Source organism: Erithacus rubecula, assembly GCF_903797595.1.
Source record: "Erithacus rubecula genome assembly, chromosome: 3".
Lineage (NCBI taxonomy): Eukaryota > Metazoa > Chordata > Aves > Passeriformes > Muscicapidae > Erithacus > Erithacus rubecula.
This window is the reverse complement of record NC_136689.1, coordinates 968,347-993,398: the sequence shown is the minus strand read 5'-3', so window position 1 is coordinate 993,398 and position 25,052 is coordinate 968,347. Positions and strand designations below refer to the sequence as shown.

Genomic DNA, 25,052 nt, shown 5'->3' with positions numbered 1-25,052 from the left:
CTCCAAATTCCGGATGCATGGGAGTCCCTAAGACCCTGGGGTCTACACAAGCACTGGAGCTGCACCAACCCCTTCTCGTGTCCCTGCAGGCAGTGGAGGGTGACCACAGCTCCTTCCCGGTGCGTGCCATCCGCAACGAGCAGCCCCTGCTGATCCTGCTGGCCTGGCTGCCGGCGCTGCGCTGCCGCGACCTCCAGGCGTTCCTGTCGGCGTGGCTGCGGCGCCTCTGCGAGGCCTCCCTGCCCAGCCGCCTCACCTGCGTCAAGGCAGGCATGGTGGGCTCCCTGCTGGCCGCCCTGGCCAGCGAGCCAGCACTTCCCACTGCCTGCTCCCAAAACCTGCTGGAGCTGCTGCGCTCCTTGGGCAGCCTGTCCATCCGGCCCGGCGAGCTGCGGCAGCTGCTGCGGCTGCTGCGGCGCGAGCGGGGCCGGCCGCCCCATCCCTACGTGGCTCCGGTCATCCGGGCGCTGTCGGGCATGGCCAGGGGCGAGGGCGCTCCCCGGGCACTGCAGAGCTTCGACCTGAGCCCCGGCATGGCCGGCATCATGGTGCCCACCGTCCAGAAGTGGCCGGGCGGCGCCTTCGCCTTCCACGCCTGGCTGTGCCTGAGCGAGGAGGAGCCGGAGCCGCCGGTGAGGCCCAAGAGGAGGCAGCTCTACAGGTGATGCTCGCTGGAGGGGGTGAGGTGAGGGTGAGGAGGGGCAGCACCAGCGTCCCCAGCGTGGTTTTCTCCCTGGTTTTCTCCACCAGCTTCTTCACGGCGGGCGGGACGGGCTTTGAGGCGTTCTTCACGGCGGGCGGCGTGCTGGTGGTGGCTGTGTGCACCAAGAAGGATTACATGACAGTGGCACTGCCAGAGTTTGCCTTCAATGACTCTGCTTGGGTGAGGATTGTCCTCATCCCTGTGTGTCCTGGTTTGGAGGACAGGACTCTGCCAATAAAGGCAGGAACTTCACTCTGAAATGGAGAATAAACCCCCTCCCTCCAAGTTATTATGATTTGAAATTAAGGGGCTCTCAGACAATTAGGAATTAGGAATAGCAGTTTTTACTAGGAAAATTAAAATAGAAATGCAGTATTACGAAGAACAATCCCAAACCCTGCCAGAGTCAGAATCCAAGCTGACACAGTCAGTCAGTCAGGGTGGTGGCACAGTCCCATTCCATGGTGCTGCATCCTCCTGCAGGGGCAGATGTGGTTCAGCTGGAGCAGTGCTCCTGGAGAAGGTGCAGTTTCCTCTGAAGCTCCAGGGATGATGTGGAAGGGTCTGGCTTTCCTCTGCAATCCAGTGGAAAGAAGGTTCCTCAGTTTTTATCTGGGTGGGAAAGGCTTGGCTTCTGCCCTGGCTGGAGCATCTCCCAGTGGGATGATGGAATTTTATCACTCATACAATGGGAGTTAATGGCCCAGCTGTAGATGATATGTTCCTGGAGGGAGGATGAGTTGTGGAAAAAAATTAAGATGATTGTCCCAGCTGGTTTAAAGATGGCCCATTAGCAGATAATATGTGCTAGGAAATCAGGGTCACTGCCCCACCCAGTTTTTAACAATGGCCCATTAACAGGAGATATCTCCCACAGAGATAAGAATTGCTGCCACACCCAGTTTCTAACAATGGCCCATTAACAGGTGATATCTCCTGGATGAAGGGTGGGTCATGGGAAGGATAAAGATGATTGCCCAGCTGGTTTAAAGATGGCCCATTAGCAGAGAATATATGTCAGGAGATCAGGGGCACTGCCCCACCCAGCTCCAACAGATGGTGACAGAATACACATTTCTGGCCCCATCAGCCCATGTTTGTCAGGGCCACCACAATGCCCTGATGTCCCTCTCTGTCCCCCAGCACTGTGTTGACATTGTCCACGTTGCCGGCCGCCGCCCCTTCGGCCAGAACATCGTCAGCATTTACGCTGATGGACAGCTGAGGAAAACAGCACAGCTCCGCTTCCCGTCCCTCCACGAGGTCAGGGGTCCTCCCAGAGCCCACCCAGACCCCTCTGCACGGCCTCACTGGGGGCTGAGTGTGATCCCTTCTCTCTCCCAGTCCTTCACCTCCTGCTGCATCGGCTCTGCTGGCCACCGGACCACCACGACGGCCACCAGCACTGCCGGCCACCCCCCGGCATCCCACGGGCCAGAGCTGGTCTTCCCCCAACACCCTGTGCTGGGACGTTCCCAGTCTGTCCCTGCCACCCTCAGTCCCCACTCTTGGACCCCCACCCAGCTGCCCACGGAGGGGGTGGTGGCCACCACGGCAGCTGGAAGCCAGGACACAGAGTGGGGCAGCCCCACCTCGCTGGAGGGTCACCTGGGCTCCGTGGCCATCTTCTGTGAGGCTCTGCAGCAAGCCCAGGTCAAGGCTCTCTTCTGTGCAGGTACATCAGGGTGGGACATGGAGGATGTCCCCAGGGGTCTCCTCCACCATGGCCCAGCTCACCCCAGTCTTCTCCCCCAGGACCAAATGTCACGTCCCCGTTCACGCTGGAAGGTGACTTGGCGGAGCTCAGCAGTAAACTCTTGCTGTACTACACCCCCCAGGTGAGCAGGAAAGAATTCTGGACCCTGTGCCACCAGGGACACGTCCAGGAGCACGAGGATGCTCCCATGATGTTCTCTTCCAGGCCTGCAGGAACAACATCTGCTTGGACCTCTCTCCCAGCCACGGCTTGGACGGGAGGCTGACGGGACACAAAGTGGTCAACTGGGACATCAAGGTAGGCTGGGCACAGGATGACATGGGGGCACCTCCTGGGGCACAATCCCAGGCAGGACCCCCACAGGTCCCCTGGGCCCTGCAGGGACTCTGCCTGTGGTGTTGGATCCTTCTGTCCCATAGATCCTCATCTTCCAAGGTGGGCAGCATGGGTGGTGCAGGGGAGCAGGTGACTTTTGAGGACCCCAGGTGCCATGGACCTCCTCCTCCTCCTCCACGCTGCTGTCAGCACCCAGCAAAGCCTCTTCCCTCCCTCCCCCAGGACGTGGTCAACTGTGTGGGTGGCATGGGGGTGCTCCTGCCCCTGCTCGAGCAAGTGGTGTCCAAGACAGAGGAGCCTGAGGAGGAGCAAGAGACCAATGACCTGGTGGGGCCAGAGCTGACGTCCTCCAGGAACCCCCAGGGCATGCTCATCCCACTGGGAAAGTCTTCAGGTGAGGAGTTCAGGGCGTGTGGAGCAGGAGCTGTCCTGCTTGGGTGGCTGGAGGTGACCACAAAGGGGTTCCTGGACGTGGCAGGTGTCCAGCATGGGCAGGAAAGGTCCTGCCTGAGGCTCCAGGAGTTAGAAGGTAATGGAGGAGCCACTTGGGATCTTGTTATGAGCCAGTTAGTCACAAACAGTTCTGGGAAGGTGAGGGTGGCTCCAGGAACCTTTGGCATGGGTGGAATGTGCTTTCTCCCAGTATCCAGCTGCTCAAAGCAGCAGAGGCTTCAATCTCTTTAAATATGGAAAAAACAGGAGAGCAGGGTGGAAAATTTGGAGAGACAACTGTGTGGGATCTCCAGGAGGGGGTTTGAGTGAGCCTAGGGAAGAGAGCAGGGTGAAAAATTTGGAGAAACAACTGCATGGGATCTCCTGGAGGGGATTTGGGTGGCCTGAGGAGAGAGCAGGGTGGAAAATTTGGAGACAACTGCATGGGATCTCCTGGAGGGGATTTGGGTGAGCTCAGGAGAGAGCAGGGTGGAAAATTTGGAGATAACTGCATGGGATCTCCAGGAGGGGGTTTGGTGGGCCCAGGCTCACAGCTGCTGGTGCCCTGCAGAGAGCAGGCTGGAGAGGAACAGCGTGGCTGCTTTCCTGCTGCTGGTGAAGAATTTCCTGCGGAACCACGCGGTGAACCAGGAGAGCCTGGTGCAGTGCCACGGGCCGGCCGTCATCGCCGCGCTGCTGCACAAGGTGCGGGAGGCTCCCCGACCCCACCCCACCGTGCTGGCCGTCCCCAAGGGGCTGGAAGTGTCCCCTGTCACCCCTGGCAGGTCCCTGGCACGCTGCTGGACATGAGCACCTTGGTGGCCTCGCAGATCCTCATGGAGCAGGTGGCTTCCGAGGGCAGCGGGCTCCTGCTGCACCTGCTCTACCAGCACCTGCTCTTCGATTTCCGCATCTGGAGCAACAGCGACTTCGCCGTGCGCTTAGGTGGGAGCTGGAAACCCCTGGCAGTGTCCATCCCACCCAGCCTGCAGGGTCTGGATAGCTCTGAGGGCTCCAAGTCTGAGAGACTTGGGGACTCGCCACAGAGGTTCCAAAAGTGGCTTTATTTCTTCGAACCAGCAACATCTGGTTAGATAGCATAGCAAGGGGTTTTTATAGATTTCAGGGGATTGAATTTGTAACTGGTAAAATTATGAGTTGAGAACTATCCAATTGCTTTAAGATTCTAGGTGAGAAAAGACCAATCATCTAGTAAAGTTAAAAACCAATAGAAATCTTAAATGATAACAGGGGTTTTGGTGGGGATGGGGGACATCACTCATGAAAGGTTTCGTTGTGTCAGGGCACAAAATCCCAAGGGCCTTTTTCAGGGACCGTTTATCATCCACACCTGGGATCCTGACACCTTCTCCCTGCAGGTCACATCCAGTACCTGGCCAGCGTGGTCAAGGACCACAAGCAGCGCATCCGCAGGAAATACGGGGTGCAGTTCATCCTGGACTCCATCCGCACCTACTACGGGTCAGCTGCCACGCAGGGCTGGATCCTGGGGTGGGACTGGGGATGGGCTTCACCCCTGGGAGCTGCAGTTGGGCTGAACATCATTCCTGTGGGATAATAACCCTCCTTCAGAATGGGAGCGTTGTGGTGGGTGCAGAACCTTCCACGTCCCATCACTGAGCCTGTGCCCAGCTCCAAAGTTCACCCCCAGCAGCCACCAAGAGTGTGGTGGCTTCTGCAGCAAGAGGACCCAAATGTGTGGATTGGACACGTCCCAGGGGCAGATCCCTGGAGCTCCTCAGGCTTTGTGTTGGGATTAGGAATGGACATGTCCCAGGGGCAGATCCCTGGAGCTCCTCAGGCTTTGTGTTGGGATTAGGAGTGGACATGTCCCAGAGGCTTTTCTCTGGAGCTCCTCAGGCTTTGTGTTGGGATTTGGAGTGGACATGTCCCAGAGGCTTTTCTCTGGAGCTCCTCAGGCTTTGTGTTGGGATTTGGAGTGGACATGTCCTAGGGGCAGATCCCTGGAGCTCCTCAGGCTTTGTGTTGGGATTTGGAGTGGACATGTCCCAGGGGCAGATCCCTGGAGCTCCTCAGGCTTTGTGTTGGGATTAGGAGTGGACATGTCCCAGAGGCTTTTCTCTGGAGCTCCTCAGGCTTTGTGTTGGGATTTGGAGTGGACATGTCCTAGGGGCAGATCCCTGGAGCTCCTCAGGCTTTGTGTTGGGATTAGGAATGGACATGTCCCAGGGGCAGATCCCTGGAGCTCCTCAGGCTTTGTGTTGGGATTTGGAGTGGACATGTCCCAGGGGCTGATCCCTGGAGCTCCTCAGGCTTTGTGTTGGGATTTGGAGTGGACATGTCCCAGGGGCTGATCCCTGGAGCTCCTCAGGCTTTGTGTTGGGATTTGGAATGGACATGTCCCAGGGGCAGATCCCTGGAGCTCCTCAGGCTTTGTGTTGGGATTTGGGATGATGCTGGCAATGAGTGGTGGGTGACAAGGGACACATCCCCACGTGTGTCTGTCCATCAGCACCTCCAGGGAGAAGACCACGGCCACCGATGAAATCAGGACAGTGCAGACATCCCTCTTCAGCCTGGTGAAGGATTTCTTCTGCAGGAGCTTCTCTGGGGAGGAGATGCAGAGCTTGCTGAACTACCTGGCTGGGGCACAGGATGAGCAGCAGGTGTGTCACTGGCCACGCTGTGGTCCCCAAAGCCCTCAGTGAAACATGGTCTGGGGAGAAGCCATTGAGGTCCTGGTGGGACACTCGGGGAGCAGTGAACAACCATCCCTGTGTCCTGCAGGTGTGTGGGGCACTGGAGGTGATCCACAGCCTGCTGAAGGGCTCCCCAGCCCAGGAGCAGCTCTTTGCCTTCCTCTTCGAGCCGGGCCACGTGGAGCTGCTCTTCTCCCTGCTGGTGCAGAAGAAGTTCTCGGATGAAGTGCGGGAAAGGGTTTTCAAGGTAGGGTGGATCCCCAGCGGCCACATCCTGCTGTCCCCAGCAGGGATGTCACAGCCAGGTGACCTCCTTGCTGTCCCCACAGATCCTCTACAAGATGTTGAAGTACGAGAAGGTTCCTGAGCGCAGCAAGAGCCGCCTGAAGCTGAAGGACATCGGGTACCACGGGCTCATCTCCTACCTCAGCGACATTCCCGGCTCCATGCTGCTCTTCCGCTGCCTCTCGGAGCAGGTGCTGGGAGCAGGTACCAAAGAAACCAGGCACCATCCCACCCGTGTGCCATGGTGGCTTCCCACCAGCCTCAGCTGGGCTGGGTCTTTGGTGGCTTTTGGGGACAGCAGGAAGTGTCCCACCACTGTGCTGCTCTCCTTGTCCACAGACCCTCCCAACTACAAGGACCTGGTGGCCGTGGTGTACCTGTCCCACCGGGCTGAGCTGAGCATCCGGCTCGACATCTGCCGCAAGGTGAGCGGGGCCAGGGCACAACGGGAGGTGACAGAGGTGTCACCTCGGGGCTGAGCTTCTCGGACACCCAGCTGTGCCCAAAAGTGGTGGCCGTGGGGATGGTGGTGACATGGATCTGCCAGCATGGAAATGGTGCAGCTCCAGTTTGCTGTGATGGTTTTGGAGGGTCTGGGGTGCTCCTGTTCCTGGGGTGGGTCCATCTGTCAAGAGCTGAGGCAGCAGCATTCAATATCCTTCCTTCTCCTCCTCCTCCCCCTCCTCCTCCTGCAGCTCTTCCACCTGATCTATGCCCAGCAGGACCTGGTGAAGCAGCTGGCCAGGTTGGCTGGCTGGCAGGACACTCTCACCAAGCTCTACGTGAAGGAATCCTACGAGTGCCGCCAGCCCAGCCTGAGCACCTCGGGCTGCCCGGAGCCCCAGGGCAGGGACAGGCTGAGCCCTCCCCCCGCCGAGCTGCAGGAGCTCGATGTCTTCCTCCCTCTGGGCTACGAGGCCTCAGACCAGGAGCTCTCCGAGGGTTTCTCCGACCACTCCATCTCCCCCAGCGGCCGCACCAAGTCCTTCCACTCCTACAACTTCAAATCCTTCGACTCCTCGGACCGCGCCAGCCGCTCGTCCTCCAACCCCGGGGACGGTCCCTCCTTCGACGGCGTCTACCACCCGCTGTCCCCCTTCTCCACCTCGCCCTTCGAGCTGGGGCTGGACCTGGCCAGCACCAGCTCCATGGCCACGGCCGAGAGCGGCACCCAGACCCCGGCCAGCGGCCCCGGCACCCCCTCGCCCCTGGAGAGCTTCAAGCCCTTCCCGGGAATGCGAGCGCGCAAGAGCTCCAGCCTGTCCAACGTGCTGGACGAGAGCAGCTACCAGGATGTGCTGCCCAGTGACAACATCTCCAACACCAGCAACCCCCAGGTGAGCCCCACACCCTCGTCTGTGAGGTTCTCAGACCTCTGGTGCTCTATGGCACCAACTCTGGACCTCTTAGGCTCCTTCTCTGAGCTCTTGGCTCCTATTTCGTCAGGTTATCTTAAATAAGCAAAGCAGCTAATAGTTAAAAAGGTTATTTATTACAAAGCACATCAGTCTCAAAAGGCAACAGCAAAAAGCAATGGCAAATGCAGTGGCAATAAGGGAATGGCTAAAAGCCCTGGCAAAAGCCAATGACTAAAAGCAACAACTCTCCCCAGTACAAACTCCTATGTAGGATTTTTCCAACAAGCTAAGATGCAAACTCAGACCACCACTCCTTAACCTATAGAATTCTAGTTTCTTAGCACTCCAGGTTACTTATACAACTACTCATGCAACCTGCCTTGTTCTATCTAAAAAACATAAGCAATATTCTTCCTATAGCTCTATTATGTCTAAGCACTGTCTACAACTGTGGGCCTGGAGACTCTTGCTGAAAATATCAGTGTGTTTCAACCTTCACTAGAACTTGCTCTGCTACTCTGACATTTGAAACCTTTCACTTACTAAAAGCATTAGAACTCACCTTAAAACTTACACACTTAAATGTGTACTTTATGTGTGATTGGCTTAATATGCTTCAACCCATCCAAAGGTTTTAATTCAATCCCTGCACTCTGAAGAATTCAGAGAGACTCAGTGACTCCATCACTCATCCCCACCTCCCTCTCCCCCCCCAGCAAACCCCCGAGGAGGAGCTGTGCAACCTGCTGACCAACATCATCTTCTCGGTGCTGTGGCGCGGGGTGGAGGGCTGGGAGGAGGCGGCCTGGAGGGAGCGGGGCCAGGTGTTCTCAGTGCTCACCAAGCTGGGCACGGCCTGCGAGCTGGTGCGGCCGCCGGACGAGATCAAGCGCAGGTGAGGCCCAGGGAGGGGCACGCTCCAGAGCTGCTGATAACCCTGACCCTAAACCCAACCCTAACCCTAACCCAACCCTAACCCCAACCCTAACCCTAACCCAACCCTAACCCTAACCCTAACCCAACCCTAACCCTAACCCTAACCCTAACCCAACCCTAACCCTAACCCTAACCCCAACCCTAACCCTAACCCAACCCTAACCCTAACCCTAACCCAACCCTAACCCAACCCTAACCCAACCCTAACCCTAACCCCAACCCTAATCCAAACCTAATCCTAAACCCAACCCTAATCCAAACCTATACCCTGACCCTGACCCTAACCCTAACCCCAACCCTATACGCTGACCATAAGCCTAACCCTAACCCCAACCCTAATCCAAACCTATACCCTGACCCTAACCCTAACCCTAACCCCAACCCTAACCCTAAACCCAACCCTAACCCCAACCCTAACCCAAACCTATACCCTAACCCTAACCCTGACCCTATACCGTAACCCTATACCCCAACCCTATACCCTAACCTTAAACCCAAGCCTAACCCAACCCCAACCCTAACCCAAACATACACCCCAACCCTGACCCTGATCCTAACCCTGACCCTGACCCCAACCCTGACCCTATACCGTAACCCTATGCCCAAACTCTGACCCTGACCCTATACCATAACCCTATAACCCAACCCTAACCCCAAACCTAACCCTAACCCCAAACCTAACCCTAACCCCAAACCTAACCCTAAACCCAACCCTAACCCTAAACCCAACCCTAATCCAAACCTAACCCTAAACCCAACCCTAATACTAACCCCAACCCTAATCCTAACCCAAACCTATACCCTGACCCTGACCCTAACCCCAACCCTAACCCAAACCTATACTCTAACCCTAACCCTAAACCCAACCCTAACCCCAACCCTAACCCTAACCCTAACCCAAACCTATACCCTAACCCTAACCCTGACCCTATACCGTAACCCTATACCCCAACCCTATACCCTAACCCTAAACCCAAGCCTAACCCAACCCCAACCCTAACCCAAACATACACCCCAACCCTGACCCTGATCCTAACCCTGACCCTGACCCCAACCCTGACCCTATACCGTAACCCTATGCCCAAACTCTGACCCTGACCCTATACCATAACCCTATAACCCAACCCTAACCCCAACCCCAACCCTGACCCTAACCCCGACCCTAACCCCAACCCTAACTCTATAGCCCAACCCTAACCCTATACCCTATACCCCAACCCAACCCCAACTCTAATCCTATACCCTATACCCCAACCCTAACCCTATACCCTATACCCTATAACCCCAATCCCAACCCCAACTCTAACCCTATACCCTATACCCCAACCCTGGCCCCAATCCCAACCCCATCCCTACCCCACTCGCAGCCTGCTGGAGATGATGCTGGAGTCGGCGCTGACGGACCTGAAGGAGTCGGGCTCTGCGGCGCTGCCCGGCCTCACCCACAACGCCCTCAAGCTGCTGCGGCTGCTGCAGGATTTCCTCTTCTCCGAGGGACACAACAACCAGGCCCTGTGGAGTGAGAAGGTGGATGGCAATGAGCAGGGATTTCTGATCCCAAACTCCAGCTGGGCTGATCCCTAATGGCAGCCCTAAACCCTAACCCCGCCTGCACAACTTGGATGTAACCTCATTAATTAGGTTGTAGTCAAAACCTAATCCTAATTTTACAAAATAGCCTCTGCCTTATTCCTAATCTTAAATCAAACCCCAATCCTAATCCTTAATCCTAAACTTTAATCTTAAACCGTTCGTGCAACCCTTCATACTCTAAACCCAGAACCTAAACCCTAAGATTAACTCATAAACTCTAAATTTAACTGCGCCTCCTAAATTATGATCCTAAACCTTAACTCCACATCTTTGTCATGAAGCCCAACCCTTAATCCTAATCTGAAGCCTAACTCTTTCTGTAAACCTAAACCCTGATTTTAACTCACATCTTGTAATCTCACTGTCCTTCCTACATCCTAATCCTCAACCTTCCTGTTATACCTTTGTCCTAAAGCTCAACCCTAACTCTAATCCTATACCCCAGCCCTGACTGTAATTCCTGAACCCCAACCTCATGCCAAACCCATAGTTAGTCACGAGTTGGGTCCTACCCTGATCCTAAACCCGAGGAGGGCTGGGATTCCTGTGGGGTGGGATTGCTGCGGGGTGGGATTGCTGCAGGGGTGGGATTGCTGCGGGGTGGGACTGCTGTGGGGTGGGATTGCTGCGAGCTGGGATTCCTGTGGGGTGGGATTCCTGGGGGTGGGATTGCTGCAGGGGTGGGATTGCTGCAGGAGTGGGATTGCTGCGGGGTGGGATTGCTGCAGAGCTGGGATTGCTGCGGGGTGGGATTGCTGCAGGGCTGGGATTCTTTGGGGTGGGATTGCTGCGGGGTGGGATTGCTGCGGGGTGGGATTGCTGTGGGGTGGGATTCCTGCGGGGTGGGATTGCTGTGGGGTGGGATTGCTGCAGAGCTGGGATTGCTGTGGGGTGGGATTCCTGCGGGGTGGGATTGCTGCGGGGTGGGATTGCTGCAGGGGTGGGATTGCTGTGGGGTGGGATTGCTGCGGGGTGGGATTGCTGTGGGCTGGGATTCCTGTGGGGTGGGATTCCTATGGGGTGGGATTGCTGTGGGCTGGGGGCTCACAGTGTCCCCCCAGATCTACGAGGGGGTCAGCAGCCTGCTGGACAAGCTGGGCGTGTGGCACCACCTGGCCAACGGCACCTCGGACCTCAAGGAGATGGCGCAGACGGGGCTGCGAGTGCTGCTGGGCTACATCCTGCTGCAGGACCCCCAGGTGGGTCACCCCTCCCTGGGCACCGTGGTGGCACCGAGGCGGCCCTGCCTGATGTCCCCTGTCCCCTCAGCTGCACTCTCTGGCCTATGTGAAGCTGCACAGCCTCCTGCAGACCACGTCAGCCCCACGCAGGGATGAGGCTTGTTACCTGCTGGGCAAGCTGGAGACGCCCCTGCGGCGCTCGCTGGATTCCAGCTCCGAGACCTTCTCCTGGCTGGTGCCCATCATCCGCACACTGATGGACCAGTGCTACGAGACCCTGCAGCTGCAGCAGTTCCTGCCCTCGCTGCCCCCCACCAACGGCAGCCCCACCTTCTACGAGGATTTCCAGCTCTTCTGCACCACCCCGGAGTGGAGGGGCTTCATCGAGAAGCACGTGGGTGCTGCAGGGTGGGAGCATTTATCTGGATGGTGAATGGTGGGTAGCAAGCCTTGGAAATGCCTCTCTGCTCGTCCAGGTGCAGCCCACCATGGCCCAGTTTGAGATGGACACGTTTGCCAGGAGCCACGACCTGATGTCCAATTTTTGGAACGCCTGTTACGATGCCATGATGAGCAGCTCCCAGCGCCGCGAGCAGGAGAAGGCGGCCAGCCGCAAGTTGTTCCAGGTGCTGCCTGCTCCTGTCCCTGGGATGTCACCCTGGGGACACCTTTATCCTGGGGACACTCTCCTCACCTCTGGAGATGGCACTCTGGGTGCTCCTTATCCTGGGGACATGTTCCTCACCCCAAGGTTGTCATCCAGGGGAAAGTGCTCCTTACCCTAGGGACACTCTCCTCATCCCAGGGATGTCACTCTGGGTTCTCCTCAGCCTGGGGACATGCTCCTCACCCCAGGGGTGTCATCTTGGGAATGTGCTCCTTTATCCTGGGGACACTCTCCTCATCCCAAGGGTGTCACTCTGGGTTCTCTTTATATTGTGGTCAGGCTCCTCACCCCAAAGATGTCATCCAGGGAATATGTTCCTCACTCTGGACACATTCTCCTCACCCCAAGGGTGTCACTCTGGGTGCTCCTTATCTTGTGGTCAGGCTCCAGGTGTCATCAGGGAATATACCTCAATGTGCTGGTCAGGCTCCTCACCCCAAGGATGTCATCCAGAGAATATACTCCTCACTCTGGGGATGTCATTCTAGGAATGTGCTCCTCTCCTTGGGGTATTAATGCTGAGGTTGTGCTCTTCACCCCAGGGATGCCATCCTGGGGACATTGCCTCCAGAATGTGCTCCTCCTCCTGGGGACATTATCCCAGGATGTGCTCCTCATTCCAGACACATTATCCCCAGGATGTGCTCCACATCCTGGGGATACCATCCCAAGGATGCCCTCCTCATCCCAACCCCATCATCCTGGGGATGTTCTTACCCTGGGGATGTCCCCAAGCCCCTGTTGTCACTTCACTCTGGCTCCCCCTCGGCAGGAGCTGGTGCTGGAGCCGGCGGCCAAGCGCTGCAAGGCGGAGAACGCCCGGCACGCCAACGTGCTCAAGCAGACCAACAACCAGCAGAGCACCGTGCTGAAGCAGTGGCGCTCCCTGTGCCGCCTGCTCACCTCGCCCCGCTCCGCCTGGGCCGAACGGTGAGTCCCCAGCTGGTCCCAGGGATGGGTGGCACCTCCAGGGCTCCCCGGGGTGCCTCACCCCCAGCTGTCCCCCAGGAACCCACCCGAGGTTCGCTGGAAGCTGTCCAGTGCCGAGACCTATTCCCGCATGAGGCTGAAGCTGGTGCCCAACCTCAATTTCGACCAACACCTGGAGGCCAGCGCCCTACGGGACAATCTGGGTGAGGTGGTGGCACCTGGGGGGTCCCCATATGCTGCAGGACATGGAGAGTGTTGAATTTGGGAGCCTTTCACAGGGGTTCAGGGGTTGGTGGGTCCTGCTGAGCCCCCTCCTCATTTCAGGAGCTGACCACCTCCAGAATCCTGCCGAGTCCCTCCCGCTCGCCATGGCCAAGGAGGCCAAGGTGAGCGAGCTGGAGGATGACCAGCTGGCCGAGGAGGACCTGCCTGTGCTGGACAACCAGTGAGTGACCCCAGCCCTGCCAGAGTCCCAGCCCACCCAGGCTGGGGGTGTCAGCAGAGTGTCCCCACCCCTTTGTGCCCCGCAGGGCTGAGCCCAAGGAGCAGAACCAGCGGGAGAAGCTGGTGGTGTCAGAGGACTGCGAGCTCATCACCACGGTGGCCGTGGTCCCCGGGCGCCTGGAGGTGACGACCCAGCACGTTTATTTCTACGACGGCAGCAGCGAGAAGGAGGAGACGGAGGGAGGTAACGATGGATGCTCCTTTTGGGGGGGGGGGGTGTGAGGATCCCTGCCCAGCCTCAGGAATGGCAGGATGGTGATACCTGGGGGGTCTCTGTGTGCCCCCACCCTCGGCAGGGATTGGCTACGACTTCAAGCGTCCCTTGTCCCACCTGCGCGAGGTTCACCTGCGCCGCTACAACCTGCGCCGCTCCGCCCTCGAGCTCTTCTTCATCGACCAGGCCAACTACTTCCTCAACTTCAGAAAGAAGGTGGGCACCCCCTCCCAGATCCCTCCCAGAGCCACAGCTCCGCCTGAGCTCCAGCCACTCCATGTCCTGTCCCCATCAGGTGAGGAACAAGGTGTATTCCTGCATCCTTGGCCTGCGGCCCCCCCAACCAGACCTATTTTGGCAGCCGGTCCCCCCAGGAGCTGCTCAAAGCCTCAGGACTCACACAGGTACTGAGTCCACCATGCCCCTTCCCATTCCATGGGTCCCCTTCCCAGATGGAAAAGGGGAGGGTGATAGCGTGGGATGGGGGTGGACACAGACATGGACATGGACATGGGGTCAGGGATGGCTGTGGATCTGGGAGTGGCCATGGGACCAGGGATGGCCATGGCCATGGACACAGAAATGAACAGAGGATGTAGGATGGCTGTAGGGAATGGCCATGGGACCAGGGATGGCCATGGCCATGGACAGAGGATTAGGAATAGCTGTTGGGAATGGCCATGGGACCAGGGGTGGCAATGGGGTGATGACAGTCATGGGGTAATGTACAACTGTGGGGCATGGGATGGTCTAAGAATGGAACAGGGGATAGCTGTAGGATAGGGGTGGCCATTGGACCAGAGGGGGCTGTAGAACCAGGGATGGCCATGGGGTGCACACGGCCACAGTTCTGGGGACAACTGTGGGACCAGCGATGGCCATAGGGCTGGGGACAATTTTGGAATCAGGAATGGCCAAGGGACAGGCACTGCCATGTCCTGGGGGGAGTCTGCCTTGTCTTCTCCACCCCCAAGCCTATCTCCTCCCTCTCCCTTCTCTCCAGAAATGGGTCCTGCGGGAGATCTCCAACTTCGAGTACCTCATGCAGCTGAACACCATCGCAGGGCGCACCTACAACGACCTGTCCCAGTACCCTGTGGTGAGCCCCTGTGTCCCCCACTGTCCCCACTGCCCCCCTGTGCTCCCCCACCTCACCCACCTCCCACCCCCACCCAGTTCCCCTGGATCCTGCGGGATTATGTCTCAGAGACCCTGGACCTCACCAACCCGGCCGTGTTCCGGGACCTGTCCAAGCCCATCGGGGTGGCCAACGAGCGGCACGCCCGTGACGTCAAGGAGAAGTGAGTACCCCACAAAGGTTTGGGGATGCAGGGAGCAGCTGGCTGGCTCCTGCTAGACCCCATCCCACCTGGCCTGCAGGTATGAGAGCTTTGAGGACCCCACGGGCACGGTGGACAAGTTCCACTACGGCACTCATTACTCCAACGCCGCCGGGGTCATGCACTACCTGATCCGCACCGAGCCCTTCACCACCCTCCACATCCAGCTGCAGAGCGGCAGGTGGGCACCCAGCAGGTGGCTCCTGCAGAGGGGACACCGTGGGGACACAGCCCAGGCTGCAGCCAGGTGTCCTGTGCCCCCAGGTTTGACTGCTCGGACCGGCAGTTCCACTCGGTGCCGGCAGCGTGGCAAGCCCGCATGGAGAACCCGGTGGATGTCAAGGAGCTCATCCCGGAGTTCTTCTACTTCCCGGAGTTCCTGGAGAACCAGAACGGTAAGGGACACCATTGTCACCACCAGGGGAGCACAGGGGGGTGTCTGTGTCCCTCATCATCCCCGTCCTGCCCGCAGGCTTTGACCTGGGCTGTCTGCAACTCTCCAATGAGAAGGTTGGGGACGTGGTGCTGCCGCGGTGGGCACGGTCCCGCGAGGACTTCATCCACCAGCACCGCAAAGCCCTGGTGAGATGGGGGAGCCCCTTCAGCCCTGGGGGCGCTCTGGGGCCATTCCCACCCGCCCTGACTCCCCATCCTTGGACAGGAGTCAGAATATGTCTCCGCCCACCTCCACGAGTGGATCGACCTCATTTTTGGGTACAAACAGCGCGGCCCGGCCGCCGTGGAGGCCCTGAACGTTTTCTACTACTGCACCTATGAGGGTGAGCTGTGGGACAGAGGGAGGGTGACACCCAGCAGGGATGTGTCCCACCAGGGATACCCAGCAGGGACGTGTCCCCCTGTGACTGTGACAACCCCAAACGCAGGGGCCGTGGACCTGGACGCCATCACGGACGAGACGCAGCGCAAAGCTCTGGAGGGCATCATCAGCAACTTCGGGCAGACGCCCTGCCAGCTGCTCAAGGTAGCTCAGACCCCCCACCCCAAAAAAAACCAGCCCCTTTTGGGGGGTCCCCCACATTCTGATGGGTGCCCTGCCCCCTCAGGAGCCCCACCCAGCCCGGCTGTCTGCAGAGAGCGCTGCCCGCAGGCTGGCCCAGCTCGACACCCGCTCCCCAAACGTCTTTGAGAACCTGGACCAGCTCAAGTCCTTCTTTGTGGAGGTGAGGGCACCCCCAGGGTGCAGGGCTGGGAGGGGTGGGGTGGCCAGGGGGGTGCCCAGCAGCTGCTGTGTCCCCACAGGGCATCAGTGATGGGGTGGCCCTGGTGCAGGCTGTGGTCCCCAAGAACCAGGCGCATTCCTTCATCACTCAGGGATCCCCTGACATCCTGGTGAGTCTGGGGACACTGAAGGGGCTGTTTTGCTGGTCCAGGGGGATCCATAACCAAACCAGGGAGGATCCTGGCAGTGAGAGCAGTGTCACCTCCCCTTCCCCTCTGCCCAGGTCACTGTGAGTGCCAACGGCTTGTTGGGGACCCATAACTGGCTGCCCTACGACAAGAACATCTCCAACTACTTCAGCTTCACCAAAGACCCCACTGTCACCAACGCCAAGTGAGTCACTGGGCCACAGGGTCCCCAGGGATGGTCCCTGGAGGTGGCACCAATCCAGCACCACCATGGCACATCCCTCCTGCCAGGACCCAGCGCTTCCTGCAGGGCCCCTTCGCCCCCGGGGCCGACCTGAGCTCCCGCACGCTGGCCGTGTCCCCTGATGGGAAGCTGCTCTTCAGCGGGGGACACTGGGACAACAGCCTCCGTGTCACCTCGCTGGCCAAGGGCAAGGTGGTGGGACACATCACCCGGCACATAGGTACGTCCTCCTCCCGTGGTGATGATGATGATGATGGGGCTGTAGGGCCATGGTGACGGGCAGGTGACACCATGAGCAGGTGGCACCACGAGCAGGTGGCACCACAAGCAGGTGACACCATGAGGGGCATCTCCCAGGGTCTCCATCTCCGGGCATGGTCCAGGTTCCAACCTCAGTGGGGTGAAGAGGAGCAGCAGCATCCACACCCCAAAATACACCTTGGAATGGGATTGGCAGCAATTCCACATCCCAAAACACATCATGGTGCCATCCCATGGAGTCAGGGGGCTAGGTGTGGTAGGAGGGGACAAACACCTCATGGTGTCCCTCTGGCTGTCACAGATGTTGTCACCTGCCTGTCACTCGACTTCTGCGGCATCTACCTCATTTCTGGCTCGCGGGACACCACCTGCATGGTGTGGCAGGTCCTACAGCAGGTAGGGAGGAGGAGCAGGGGGAGCTCATGGTGGGCACTGCCAGCAGGTCACTGATGTCCCCATGTCCCCAACGCCAGGGTGGCTTTTCCAGCGGCTTGGCTCCCAAACCCGTCCAGGTGCTGTACGGCCACGACGCCGAGGTGACGTGTGTGGCCATCAGCACCGAGCTGGACATGGCCGTGTCCGGCTCCAAGGTGAGCTGGTGGGGCCGTGGGGTGGGCGTAGCACGGGCAGTGCCACCACCATCGTCACCTGTGTCCCCTTCCTCCCCCAGGACGGCACCATCATCACCCACACCGTGCGCCGGGGGCTCTTCATCCGCTCCCTGCGGCCGCCCGGCGAGAGCTGTCCCCCTGCCGTGCTGTCCCACCTGGCCGTGGGGCCTGAGGGACAGGTGGTGGCCCAAACCACCGTGGGGCAACCCTCCTGCTCCAAGGTAGGTCCAGGTGTCCCCACTGTCCCCTCCCAGCCACCACCAGCACGCTGCCCCTGTGCTCCTTCCAGGACAGGTTGGCGCTCCACCTGTACTCGGTGAACGGGAAGCTCCTGTCCTCCGTCCCGCTGGACCGGGAGGTGACAGCCATGTGCCTGACCGAGGACTTCGTGGTGCTGGGGACCTCGGAGTGCAGCCTGGAGATCCGTGAGCTCCACAGGTGAGGGAGGCTGTGCCCTGGCCCGGCCCCACCACACCCTCAGGGTGTCCCACACCATGCTGTCCATGCCATGAGTCATGTCCCATGCCATGGGTCATGTCCCACACCATGCTGTCCCATGCCATGGGCCATGTCCCACACCATGGTGTCCCACCCCACGGCGTGTCCCCAGCCTCAGGGTGGCCGTGCCCCCCGTGCCCATGCGGGTGCCCGTGCGCAGCGTGTCCGTCACCAAGGAGAAGAGCCACATCCTGGTGGGGCTGGAGGATGGAAAACTCATCGTGGTGGGTGCTGGGCAGCCCACAGAGGTGAGTGGGACCCCCAGCCAGGTCAGGGAGGGATGGGGACATGGCTTGGTGTCCCCAGGGTGGAGACATTGCTGTCAGCTGAGGGGGACCAGGGTGGGTGAAGAAGGGGATGTGGGATAGGGATGGGGTGGAGATGGGAGGGAGGTGGGGATGGAGAAGAGGATGAGAATCTGGAGGGAGATGTTGATAGAGAAGGGAATGAAGATGGGGTTGGATAAAGGGTTTTGGGAAGGGCATTGGGATGGAGAAGAGAATGAGAATCTGGAAGGGGATGGGGATGGAGAAAAGGGTGAGGATCTGGAAGATAAGGATGGAAACAGGGAAGGAGAAGAGGATGGGATGGAGAAACAGATGAGCATCTGGGAAAGAATGAAGAGGAAAAATGGGGTGAGAAACTGGAAGGAGATAGGGATGGAAAAGGGAATGAGGACCTTGGAACAGGATGAGGATGAAGAGGATGAAGATGGAGAAGCAGATGAGGAACTGGAATGAGATGGGGATGAAGAAGGGGATGAGGATCTGGGAATGGGATGGGGATGGAGAAGGGGGTGAGGACCTTGGGATAGGATGGGCAAAGGGATGAGGAAGGGGCTGGATGAAGGATCTGGGATGGCAAAGCTCTCCCCGTCCCCAGGTGCGGCCGGGCCAGTTCCACCGGCGGCTGTGGCGCTCCACGCGGCGCATCTCGCAGGTGTCGGCTGGAGAGACAGAGTACAACCCCTGCGAGGGCAGGGCCTAGGCTGGACCACCCCCGGGGCCCCAGAGCCCCCACACGGACTGGGGGAACCCCCAGAGCCCCCACACGGACTGGGGGAACCCCCAGAGCCCCCACACGGACTGGGGGAACCCTCAGAGCCCAGCCCTGCCCCACACCCGTGGCCTTACCCAGCCCCGCTGGGGTGTCCAACCCCCCCTGGATTTTGGGGAGATGCTTCCCATGATCTCACAGCAGGATGGGGACAGGAGGAGGTGGGGACCCCTCTCTAGGAAATGGGGGTGGCACAGCCCCCCCCCTCCCCACCGTGCCTGCTGGCCAGGAGCCGGCAGCATGTGGGTGTGTCCCCCCCCTTATTTTTTATTTCTATCCATTTTTAGAGCTTTTACAGAAGAAGAATTGTTAATAATAATTAATAATAATAATAATATATCTGTGGGAAATCAAGGTGTGAGGCCTGTGGTTGTGCCAAGATGGGGGCACAATTCCCCAGAATGTGTGTGTCCCCCCACTGTGGTGTCCTGCATGGGGACACTCGTGTCATGAGTGGGGTGGGACTCAGCAGCTCTGTGCCCACCTGTCACGAGTTTGTGAGGTCTCTAGCTCTGCACACATTTGTGTCACGAGTGTGGGGGGGGTCTCAGCAGCCCTGTACCCACATGTCACAGTTTTTGGGGGTCTCTAGCTCTACACACACAGGTGTCACAAGTGGGGGGGGGGTCTCAGCACCTGTGCATACCTATGACAAGTTTGGGGGGTACACACGCCTGTCATGAGTGTGGGGGGGGGTCTCAGCACCTGTGCACACCTGTGACAAGTTTGGGGGGTACACACACCTGTCATGAGTGTGGGGGTCCTCAGCAGCAGCTGGACTTAGATGTGACAAGTTCGGGGAGGGGGGGGTCTCAGGAGCTGTGCACCCCCATAGCACAAGTTTAGGGGACACACAGCAGCTCCCCACACCTGTGTCATGAGTTTGGGGGGGGGGGGTCTCAGCAGCTGTGCACCCCCATGTCACAAGTTATGGGGCTCTCAGCAGCATCAGCTGTGTCCCCCATGTCCCAGGCAGGGGCAGCGGGTCCCCAGCAGCCCCTCACACATGTCACGAGTTTCGGGGGGTCTCAGCCCCCCGTTTGTCCCCCCAGCCCGGGGGTCTCCGCATCCCCCGCAGCACATCCCGCTCTCTCTGTCCCCTCCGTGTCCCCCCCGCTGTCCCCGGCGCTTGGCAGCCCGTCCCGGCCGCGTGTCCTCCCCCGGCCCCGCCACCCCGGCGAGGCCCCTGGGCTGGCAGTGACCCTTGTCCCCGCTCCGGCGGCGGTGCCACCGCGTCACGTGGGGCCGCGACACCCGCGGGGCCACCGCGGAGCCACCGCAGCCATGGACGGACACACGGACAGGTGGGCAGGGCAGGGAGGGGACACGGGGGCGGCGGGGACACGGCGTGACGTTGCTGGAGGCTGTTCCCGTCCCGCTGGAGCTTGGGTTGGTGTCCCTGCTGCCGGATTTTGGCTCGCCTGGCCCCAGCCCCGGTGACCCAGTTCTGGGCGTCCTGTCCTCAAGATTCCCCGGCAACAAGTGTTCCTTTTCCCTGTGTCCCACTCCCAGATTTCCCAGTCCCAGCTTTCCTATCCCAGATTTCCCAGTCCCAGGTGACTTATCCTAGCTTTCCTATCCCAGATTTCCCATCCCAGGTGTCCCATCCCAGCTTTCCTATCCCAGATTTCCCAGTCCCAAATTTCATATCCCAGGTTTCCCATCCCAGTTTTCCCAGTCCCAGGTGACTTATCCCAGCTTTCCTATCCCAGATTTCCCATCCCAGCTGTCCCATCCCAGCTTTCCTATCCCAGATTTCCCAGTCCCAAATTTCATATCCCAGGTTTCCCATCCCAGATTTCCCAGTCCCAGGTGTCTTAGCCCCAGTTTTCCCATCCCGGGTGTCCCATCCCAGGTTTCGCATCCCAGGTGTCCCCTCCCAGCTTTCCCAGTCCCAGATTTCCCAGTCAGAAGTGTCTCTGTTCCACAGATTGGAGTCCCAGGTATCCCTGCTCCCAGTATCCCTATCCAAGGTGTCCCAGGTGTCCCACTCTCCCATATCCCAGTCCCAGCATCCACCCGGCTCCAGGAAAACCCTGGACTGTGCCCAAGGAGCAAGGGACACCCTGGGGCTGCCCCAGCACGGTCCCCACCCAAAATCACCCCAGTGCCAGGTCCCTGGGGGAGCCCGAGCCCCCACCTGGGGACAGGGACCCAGGGTGGCGTTGGGTGGGTGTGGGGTGGGCACGGGGGGATTCTGAGGGTGCAGGGTGTGTTCACAGCAGGTTCTCCCCGCTCCCACCCCCTCCCCACATTGCAGCTCGTGGCTGGGAGCCCCCCTGGAGCAGTTGCCCACCCCGGCGCTGACCCTGGAGCTGGCCACGCTGCGCGGGAATGCCGAGAGGATGCGGGAGCGCTGCCGGGCGCTGGGGCTGCGCCTGCGCCCCCACGTCAAAACACACAAAACCCTGTGAGTGCCACCCCAGAACCCCCCAGTATCCACCCAGTGCCTCCCCGGAATCCCCCTCTATCCCTCTGGGTCCCCTCAGTACCCCTCAGCCTTCACCCAGTTTTCCTGCCAGCATCTCCCCATCCTCACCCCAAAATCTTTCTCCAGCATCCCCCCATCCTCCTTATCAGCATCCCACCAGCTCCTCCCCAGTATCCCCCAGCTTCTCCAGTATCTTCCCAGCATCACTCCCAGTGCCCCCCATCTTCCTCACCTTCCCACCCAGTATTTCCCAACCCTGCCCCAGTTTCCCTCAGCATTCCCCCAGCCTTTCCCCAATATCCCTCCAATATCCTCCCAGCATTCCCCCACAGAATCCCTCCAGCATTTTCCCAGTATCCCTCCCAGCATTCCCCATATCCCCCTTCCTCAACGTCCCCCCAAATATCCCTCCATTATTCCTACAGATCCCTCCCAGTACCCCCATCCTCTCCCTTAGCACCCCTCAACTTCGTTCAGACATCTTCCCAGAATCCCTCCCAGCACCCCCTCATCAGCCCCAGCTATTTCCCCATCCTCCCAGTATCTCCCCACCATCCTCCCAGTATCCCACATCCTCTCCCTTGCACCCAGCTTCTCCCCCAATATCCCTCCAGCATCTTCCCAGAATCACTCCCAGCTCCTCCTCATCCTCCCTACCATCATCCTCACCCTCCTCATCCTTCATCTCACCATCCTCACACTCCTCATCCTCCCTACCATCATCCTCACCCTCCTCATCCTTCATCTCATCATCCCCACCCTCCCCCCAACACCTCCTCATCCTCCCTCTCACCATCCCCACCCTCCCCCCAGTATCCCCCCAGTATCCCCCCCGTGCCCCCCAACTCTCCTTTAGCTCCCACCCTCTCCCCAGCACCTTCCCAGAATCCCTCCCATCACCTCTCCATCACCCCCTCCTCCTCCTCCTCCTCCTCCCTCCCCGATTCCAGGGAAGGGGCGGCGCTGGCCACGGGCGGGACCCGCCGGGGCATCGTGGTGTCCACGCTGGCCGAGGCTCGTTTCTTCGCGGCCGGGGGCTTCGATGACATCCTGTACGCCTTCCCGGTGCCCCGCTGGCGTCTGGCCGAGTGCTCGGAGCTGGCCCAGCGCCTCCAGCAATTCCAGGTGCTCGTGGACAGCCCCCAGGGGCTGGAGCTGCTGCTGCAGAACCCCCTTCCCGCTGGGAAGCGCTGGCTGGTCTGGCTCAAGCTGGATTGTGGGAATGCTCGGGGTAGGTGACCCCCAAACGCACCCTGGGGTGCAGGGAGGGGGCATCGTGTGCTGTCCTGAGGGGTTTCATCCAGGATGGGCCGTGGGGTGGGATGCTCTGAGTGCCTCCCGGATCCAGCAGCTCAACCAGGATGAGGCATTGAAGTCCCCTAAAAGTCATCAATCAAGGATGTTCCTTAGGGAATGATGTCCTGCATCCCTCCAACACACCGGGTCCTCCATCCCAGCCATGATGGAGTGTTTAAAGCCCCCCAAAATCATTATTTAAGGATGGTGCATAGGCAGGAATCCCCATGTCCCTCCAGATCCTCCATCCCATGATGGAGGATTTAAAGTGCCCCAAAAATCGTTATTTTAAGGATGGTCCATGGGAAGGAATCCCCATGTCCCTCCACATCCTCCATCCCAATCATGAAGAAGCATCTCAGCCCCTCCAAAGTCATTTTTCCCAGCCACGCCTGGGAAACACGGCACAAGTGGCCCCAAATCCCCACAATGGGATTTTCCAGCCCCCGCCTTCCCTCCCCATCCCCACATTCCCAGCGCCAGGATGCTATATGGGGGCCATGTCCCAGTGTCCCCTCCCACACTCCTGTCCCCTCCCCAGCCGGGATTCGTCCCTCGGATCCCGAGGCTCTGGCTCTGGCCCGCGCCATCGCCCAGGGCTCCCCGGAGCTGGTGACACTCGTGGGGGTCTACGCCCACTGCGGGAACACCTACGGCTGTCGCGACATCCCGGCCATCCAGGCCATCGCCAGGGACACCACGGCGGCCGTGCTGGAATTCGTCACCGCGTGAGTGGCCGGGATGAGCGGGATTCCGGGGATTTGGGGACAGGAGGGGTCAAGGCGGCCGCTGTCCCCTTCCCCAAGTGTGGGTTGTAAATGCCAATCACCCCCATAAAGGGGCCCTCAAAGCCCCCCGGGGGGCGCCGGGGGGTGGTGGCGGCGCCGCTCGCCTTTGATGTGGCGGCGGGGGCGAGTTGTGACCTGGGGCATTGTCCCCTCCCTCTCCCTGTCACCCTTTCATCCCACCGGGGGTTCGCATCCTGCGGGGAATTGCGGCCGGATGGTTCCTGCTGGGAGCAGGGGGAGGGACCCTCCTCCCCCCATCCGCCAGGGACAGGGATGTGCCCACCTGGGGACACATCCCGGGGGTCACCGGCCCGTGGTGGCACCGGGTTGTGGTGGGGACACCCCAGATCCCACCCCCTCCCCAAAATCTGGGGGCTAACAGGCACATCTGGGGGTCCAGAAATACCTGGGAGGGGTCCCAAGGACATCTGGGGGGGGTGCTCGGGCACATCTGGGAGGGGTCCCAGGCACCCAGTGGCATTTCTGGCACATCTGGGAACAGCCTGGCACAGCTGAGGGGATCCCAGGCACATCTGGATGATCTCTGGCACAACTGCGGCCTCACAACCACATCTGGGGGCACCCTCGCACATCTTGGGGAGGTGTCCAGAACATCTGGGCGTTCTTATTCACAGCTGAGTGTGCTTTAAAACATCTGGGGGGTGCCCAGCTCTGGTGGATCTCTGGCACATCTGGGGCTGCTTGGCCACATCTGGAGGGTGCTCTGCCACATCTGGGGGGATCTGGAGGGACACACACCAGCCCTGAGTCTTTGAGGGAGCTCTCGGGCACATCTGGATGTGTCCCCAGCACATCTGGATGTGTCTCCAGCACATCTTGAGCTCTCCCTGGCACATCTGGATGGTTCCCTTGAGCGTTTGGTGTGCTCCCCAGCACATCTGGGGCACCCAGAGGTGCAGGACCCCTCTCTGGTCCTGTTCCCGGCGGTGCACGGGGGATGACAGATCCACCTCTGCTCACCTGGGGGTGACATCCCCGATGACCCCCCGTGTGTCCCCAGGCTGCGGCAGGCGGGGATCCCGTGTCCCCAGGCCACCATCGGCTCCACCCCGTCCTGCAGCCACCCGGTGCCGAGATGTCGCAGCTCACCGAGGTGCACCCGGGCAATTACCTGTTCTACGTGAGCAGTCACGCGTGTTCTACGTGTCCCCCGAGGGTGGGAGGCGGCCAGGCTGAGCCCCTTGGTCCCCCGCCAGACCTGCAGCAGACCCAGCTGGGCTCGTTCCGCCCGAGGAGGTGGCCATCCGTGTCCTCACCAGGGTCATCGGCCACTATCGCCACCGCGGGCAGCTGCGTGGTGACTGCGGCTGGTCCGGGGCTGAGCCTGCACGGGCCGCGACCGGGGCCCGCGGCTGTGCCGCCATCGAGGGCCACCCCCAGCTCCGTTGACCCCGCGGGGACTGGGAAAGGGAGGGGGGGACAGGCGGGGACGGGAGGTGACAGCCGTGCCTCGTGTCCCGCAGGCTGGTGGGGCTGAACCCAGGAGCACGGGCAGGTGGAGGCTGTGGATGGGAGCTGGATTTCGAGCAATTCCCGCTGGGAAGCACCTTGGCGCTCATCCCGTACCATGTGAGTGTCACAGCTCAGTGTCCCCCCGTCAC

General features: G+C 59.8%; 2 protein-coding genes across 2 annotated transcripts in view; both read left to right on the top strand.

Annotated features, from left to right (window-relative positions):
* The window catches only part of NBEAL2 (neurobeachin like 2), a 33,984-nt gene extending 14,715 nt beyond the window's left edge, over nucleotides 1-19,269 (top strand). The window contains 44 exon segments of the mRNA XM_079300799.1: nucleotides 90-661; nucleotides 751-883; nucleotides 1,847-1,966; nucleotides 2,048-2,378; nucleotides 2,459-2,541; nucleotides 2,625-2,717; nucleotides 2,979-3,150; nucleotides 3,760-3,893; nucleotides 3,974-4,133; nucleotides 4,568-4,670; nucleotides 5,683-5,836; nucleotides 5,958-6,116; nucleotides 6,199-6,358; nucleotides 6,494-6,579; nucleotides 6,850-7,491; nucleotides 8,229-8,407; nucleotides 9,816-9,975; nucleotides 11,103-11,240; nucleotides 11,311-11,616; nucleotides 11,699-11,848; nucleotides 12,662-12,819; nucleotides 12,898-13,022; nucleotides 13,144-13,264; nucleotides 13,350-13,507; nucleotides 13,620-13,753; nucleotides 13,833-13,871; nucleotides 13,873-13,941; nucleotides 14,541-14,636; nucleotides 14,714-14,838; nucleotides 14,918-15,058; nucleotides 15,142-15,272; nucleotides 15,350-15,459; nucleotides 15,539-15,656; nucleotides 15,762-15,859; nucleotides 15,942-16,058; nucleotides 16,138-16,227; nucleotides 16,341-16,450; nucleotides 16,537-16,709; nucleotides 17,052-17,146; nucleotides 17,224-17,340; nucleotides 17,421-17,582; nucleotides 17,651-17,799; nucleotides 17,972-18,107; nucleotides 18,742-19,269. Of these exon segments, the coding sequence (XP_079156925.1) occupies nucleotides 90-661; nucleotides 751-883; nucleotides 1,847-1,966; nucleotides 2,048-2,378; nucleotides 2,459-2,541; nucleotides 2,625-2,717; nucleotides 2,979-3,150; nucleotides 3,760-3,893; nucleotides 3,974-4,133; nucleotides 4,568-4,670; nucleotides 5,683-5,836; nucleotides 5,958-6,116; nucleotides 6,199-6,358; nucleotides 6,494-6,579; nucleotides 6,850-7,491; nucleotides 8,229-8,407; nucleotides 9,816-9,975; nucleotides 11,103-11,240; nucleotides 11,311-11,616; nucleotides 11,699-11,848; nucleotides 12,662-12,819; nucleotides 12,898-13,022; nucleotides 13,144-13,264; nucleotides 13,350-13,507; nucleotides 13,620-13,753; nucleotides 13,833-13,871; nucleotides 13,873-13,941; nucleotides 14,541-14,636; nucleotides 14,714-14,838; nucleotides 14,918-15,058; nucleotides 15,142-15,272; nucleotides 15,350-15,459; nucleotides 15,539-15,656; nucleotides 15,762-15,859; nucleotides 15,942-16,058; nucleotides 16,138-16,227; nucleotides 16,341-16,450; nucleotides 16,537-16,709; nucleotides 17,052-17,146; nucleotides 17,224-17,340; nucleotides 17,421-17,582; nucleotides 17,651-17,799; nucleotides 17,972-18,107; nucleotides 18,742-18,846 (6,912 nt within the window). The 3' untranslated portion in view covers nucleotides 18,847-19,269.
* A 741-nt stretch (nucleotides 19,270-20,010) lies between these two features.
* On the top strand, nucleotides 20,011-24,840 carry LOC306800239 (D-serine dehydratase-like; the record flags this gene model as incomplete). Its single annotated transcript, XM_079302197.1, is given in 7 exon segments — nucleotides 20,011-20,219; nucleotides 21,176-21,325; nucleotides 22,297-22,577; nucleotides 23,184-23,370; nucleotides 24,452-24,522; nucleotides 24,525-24,594; nucleotides 24,648-24,840. Coding segments are annotated over 7 exon segments (972 nt in total). The 5' UTR covers nucleotides 20,011-20,199.
* Nucleotides 24,841-25,052: the final 212 nt, after the last annotated feature.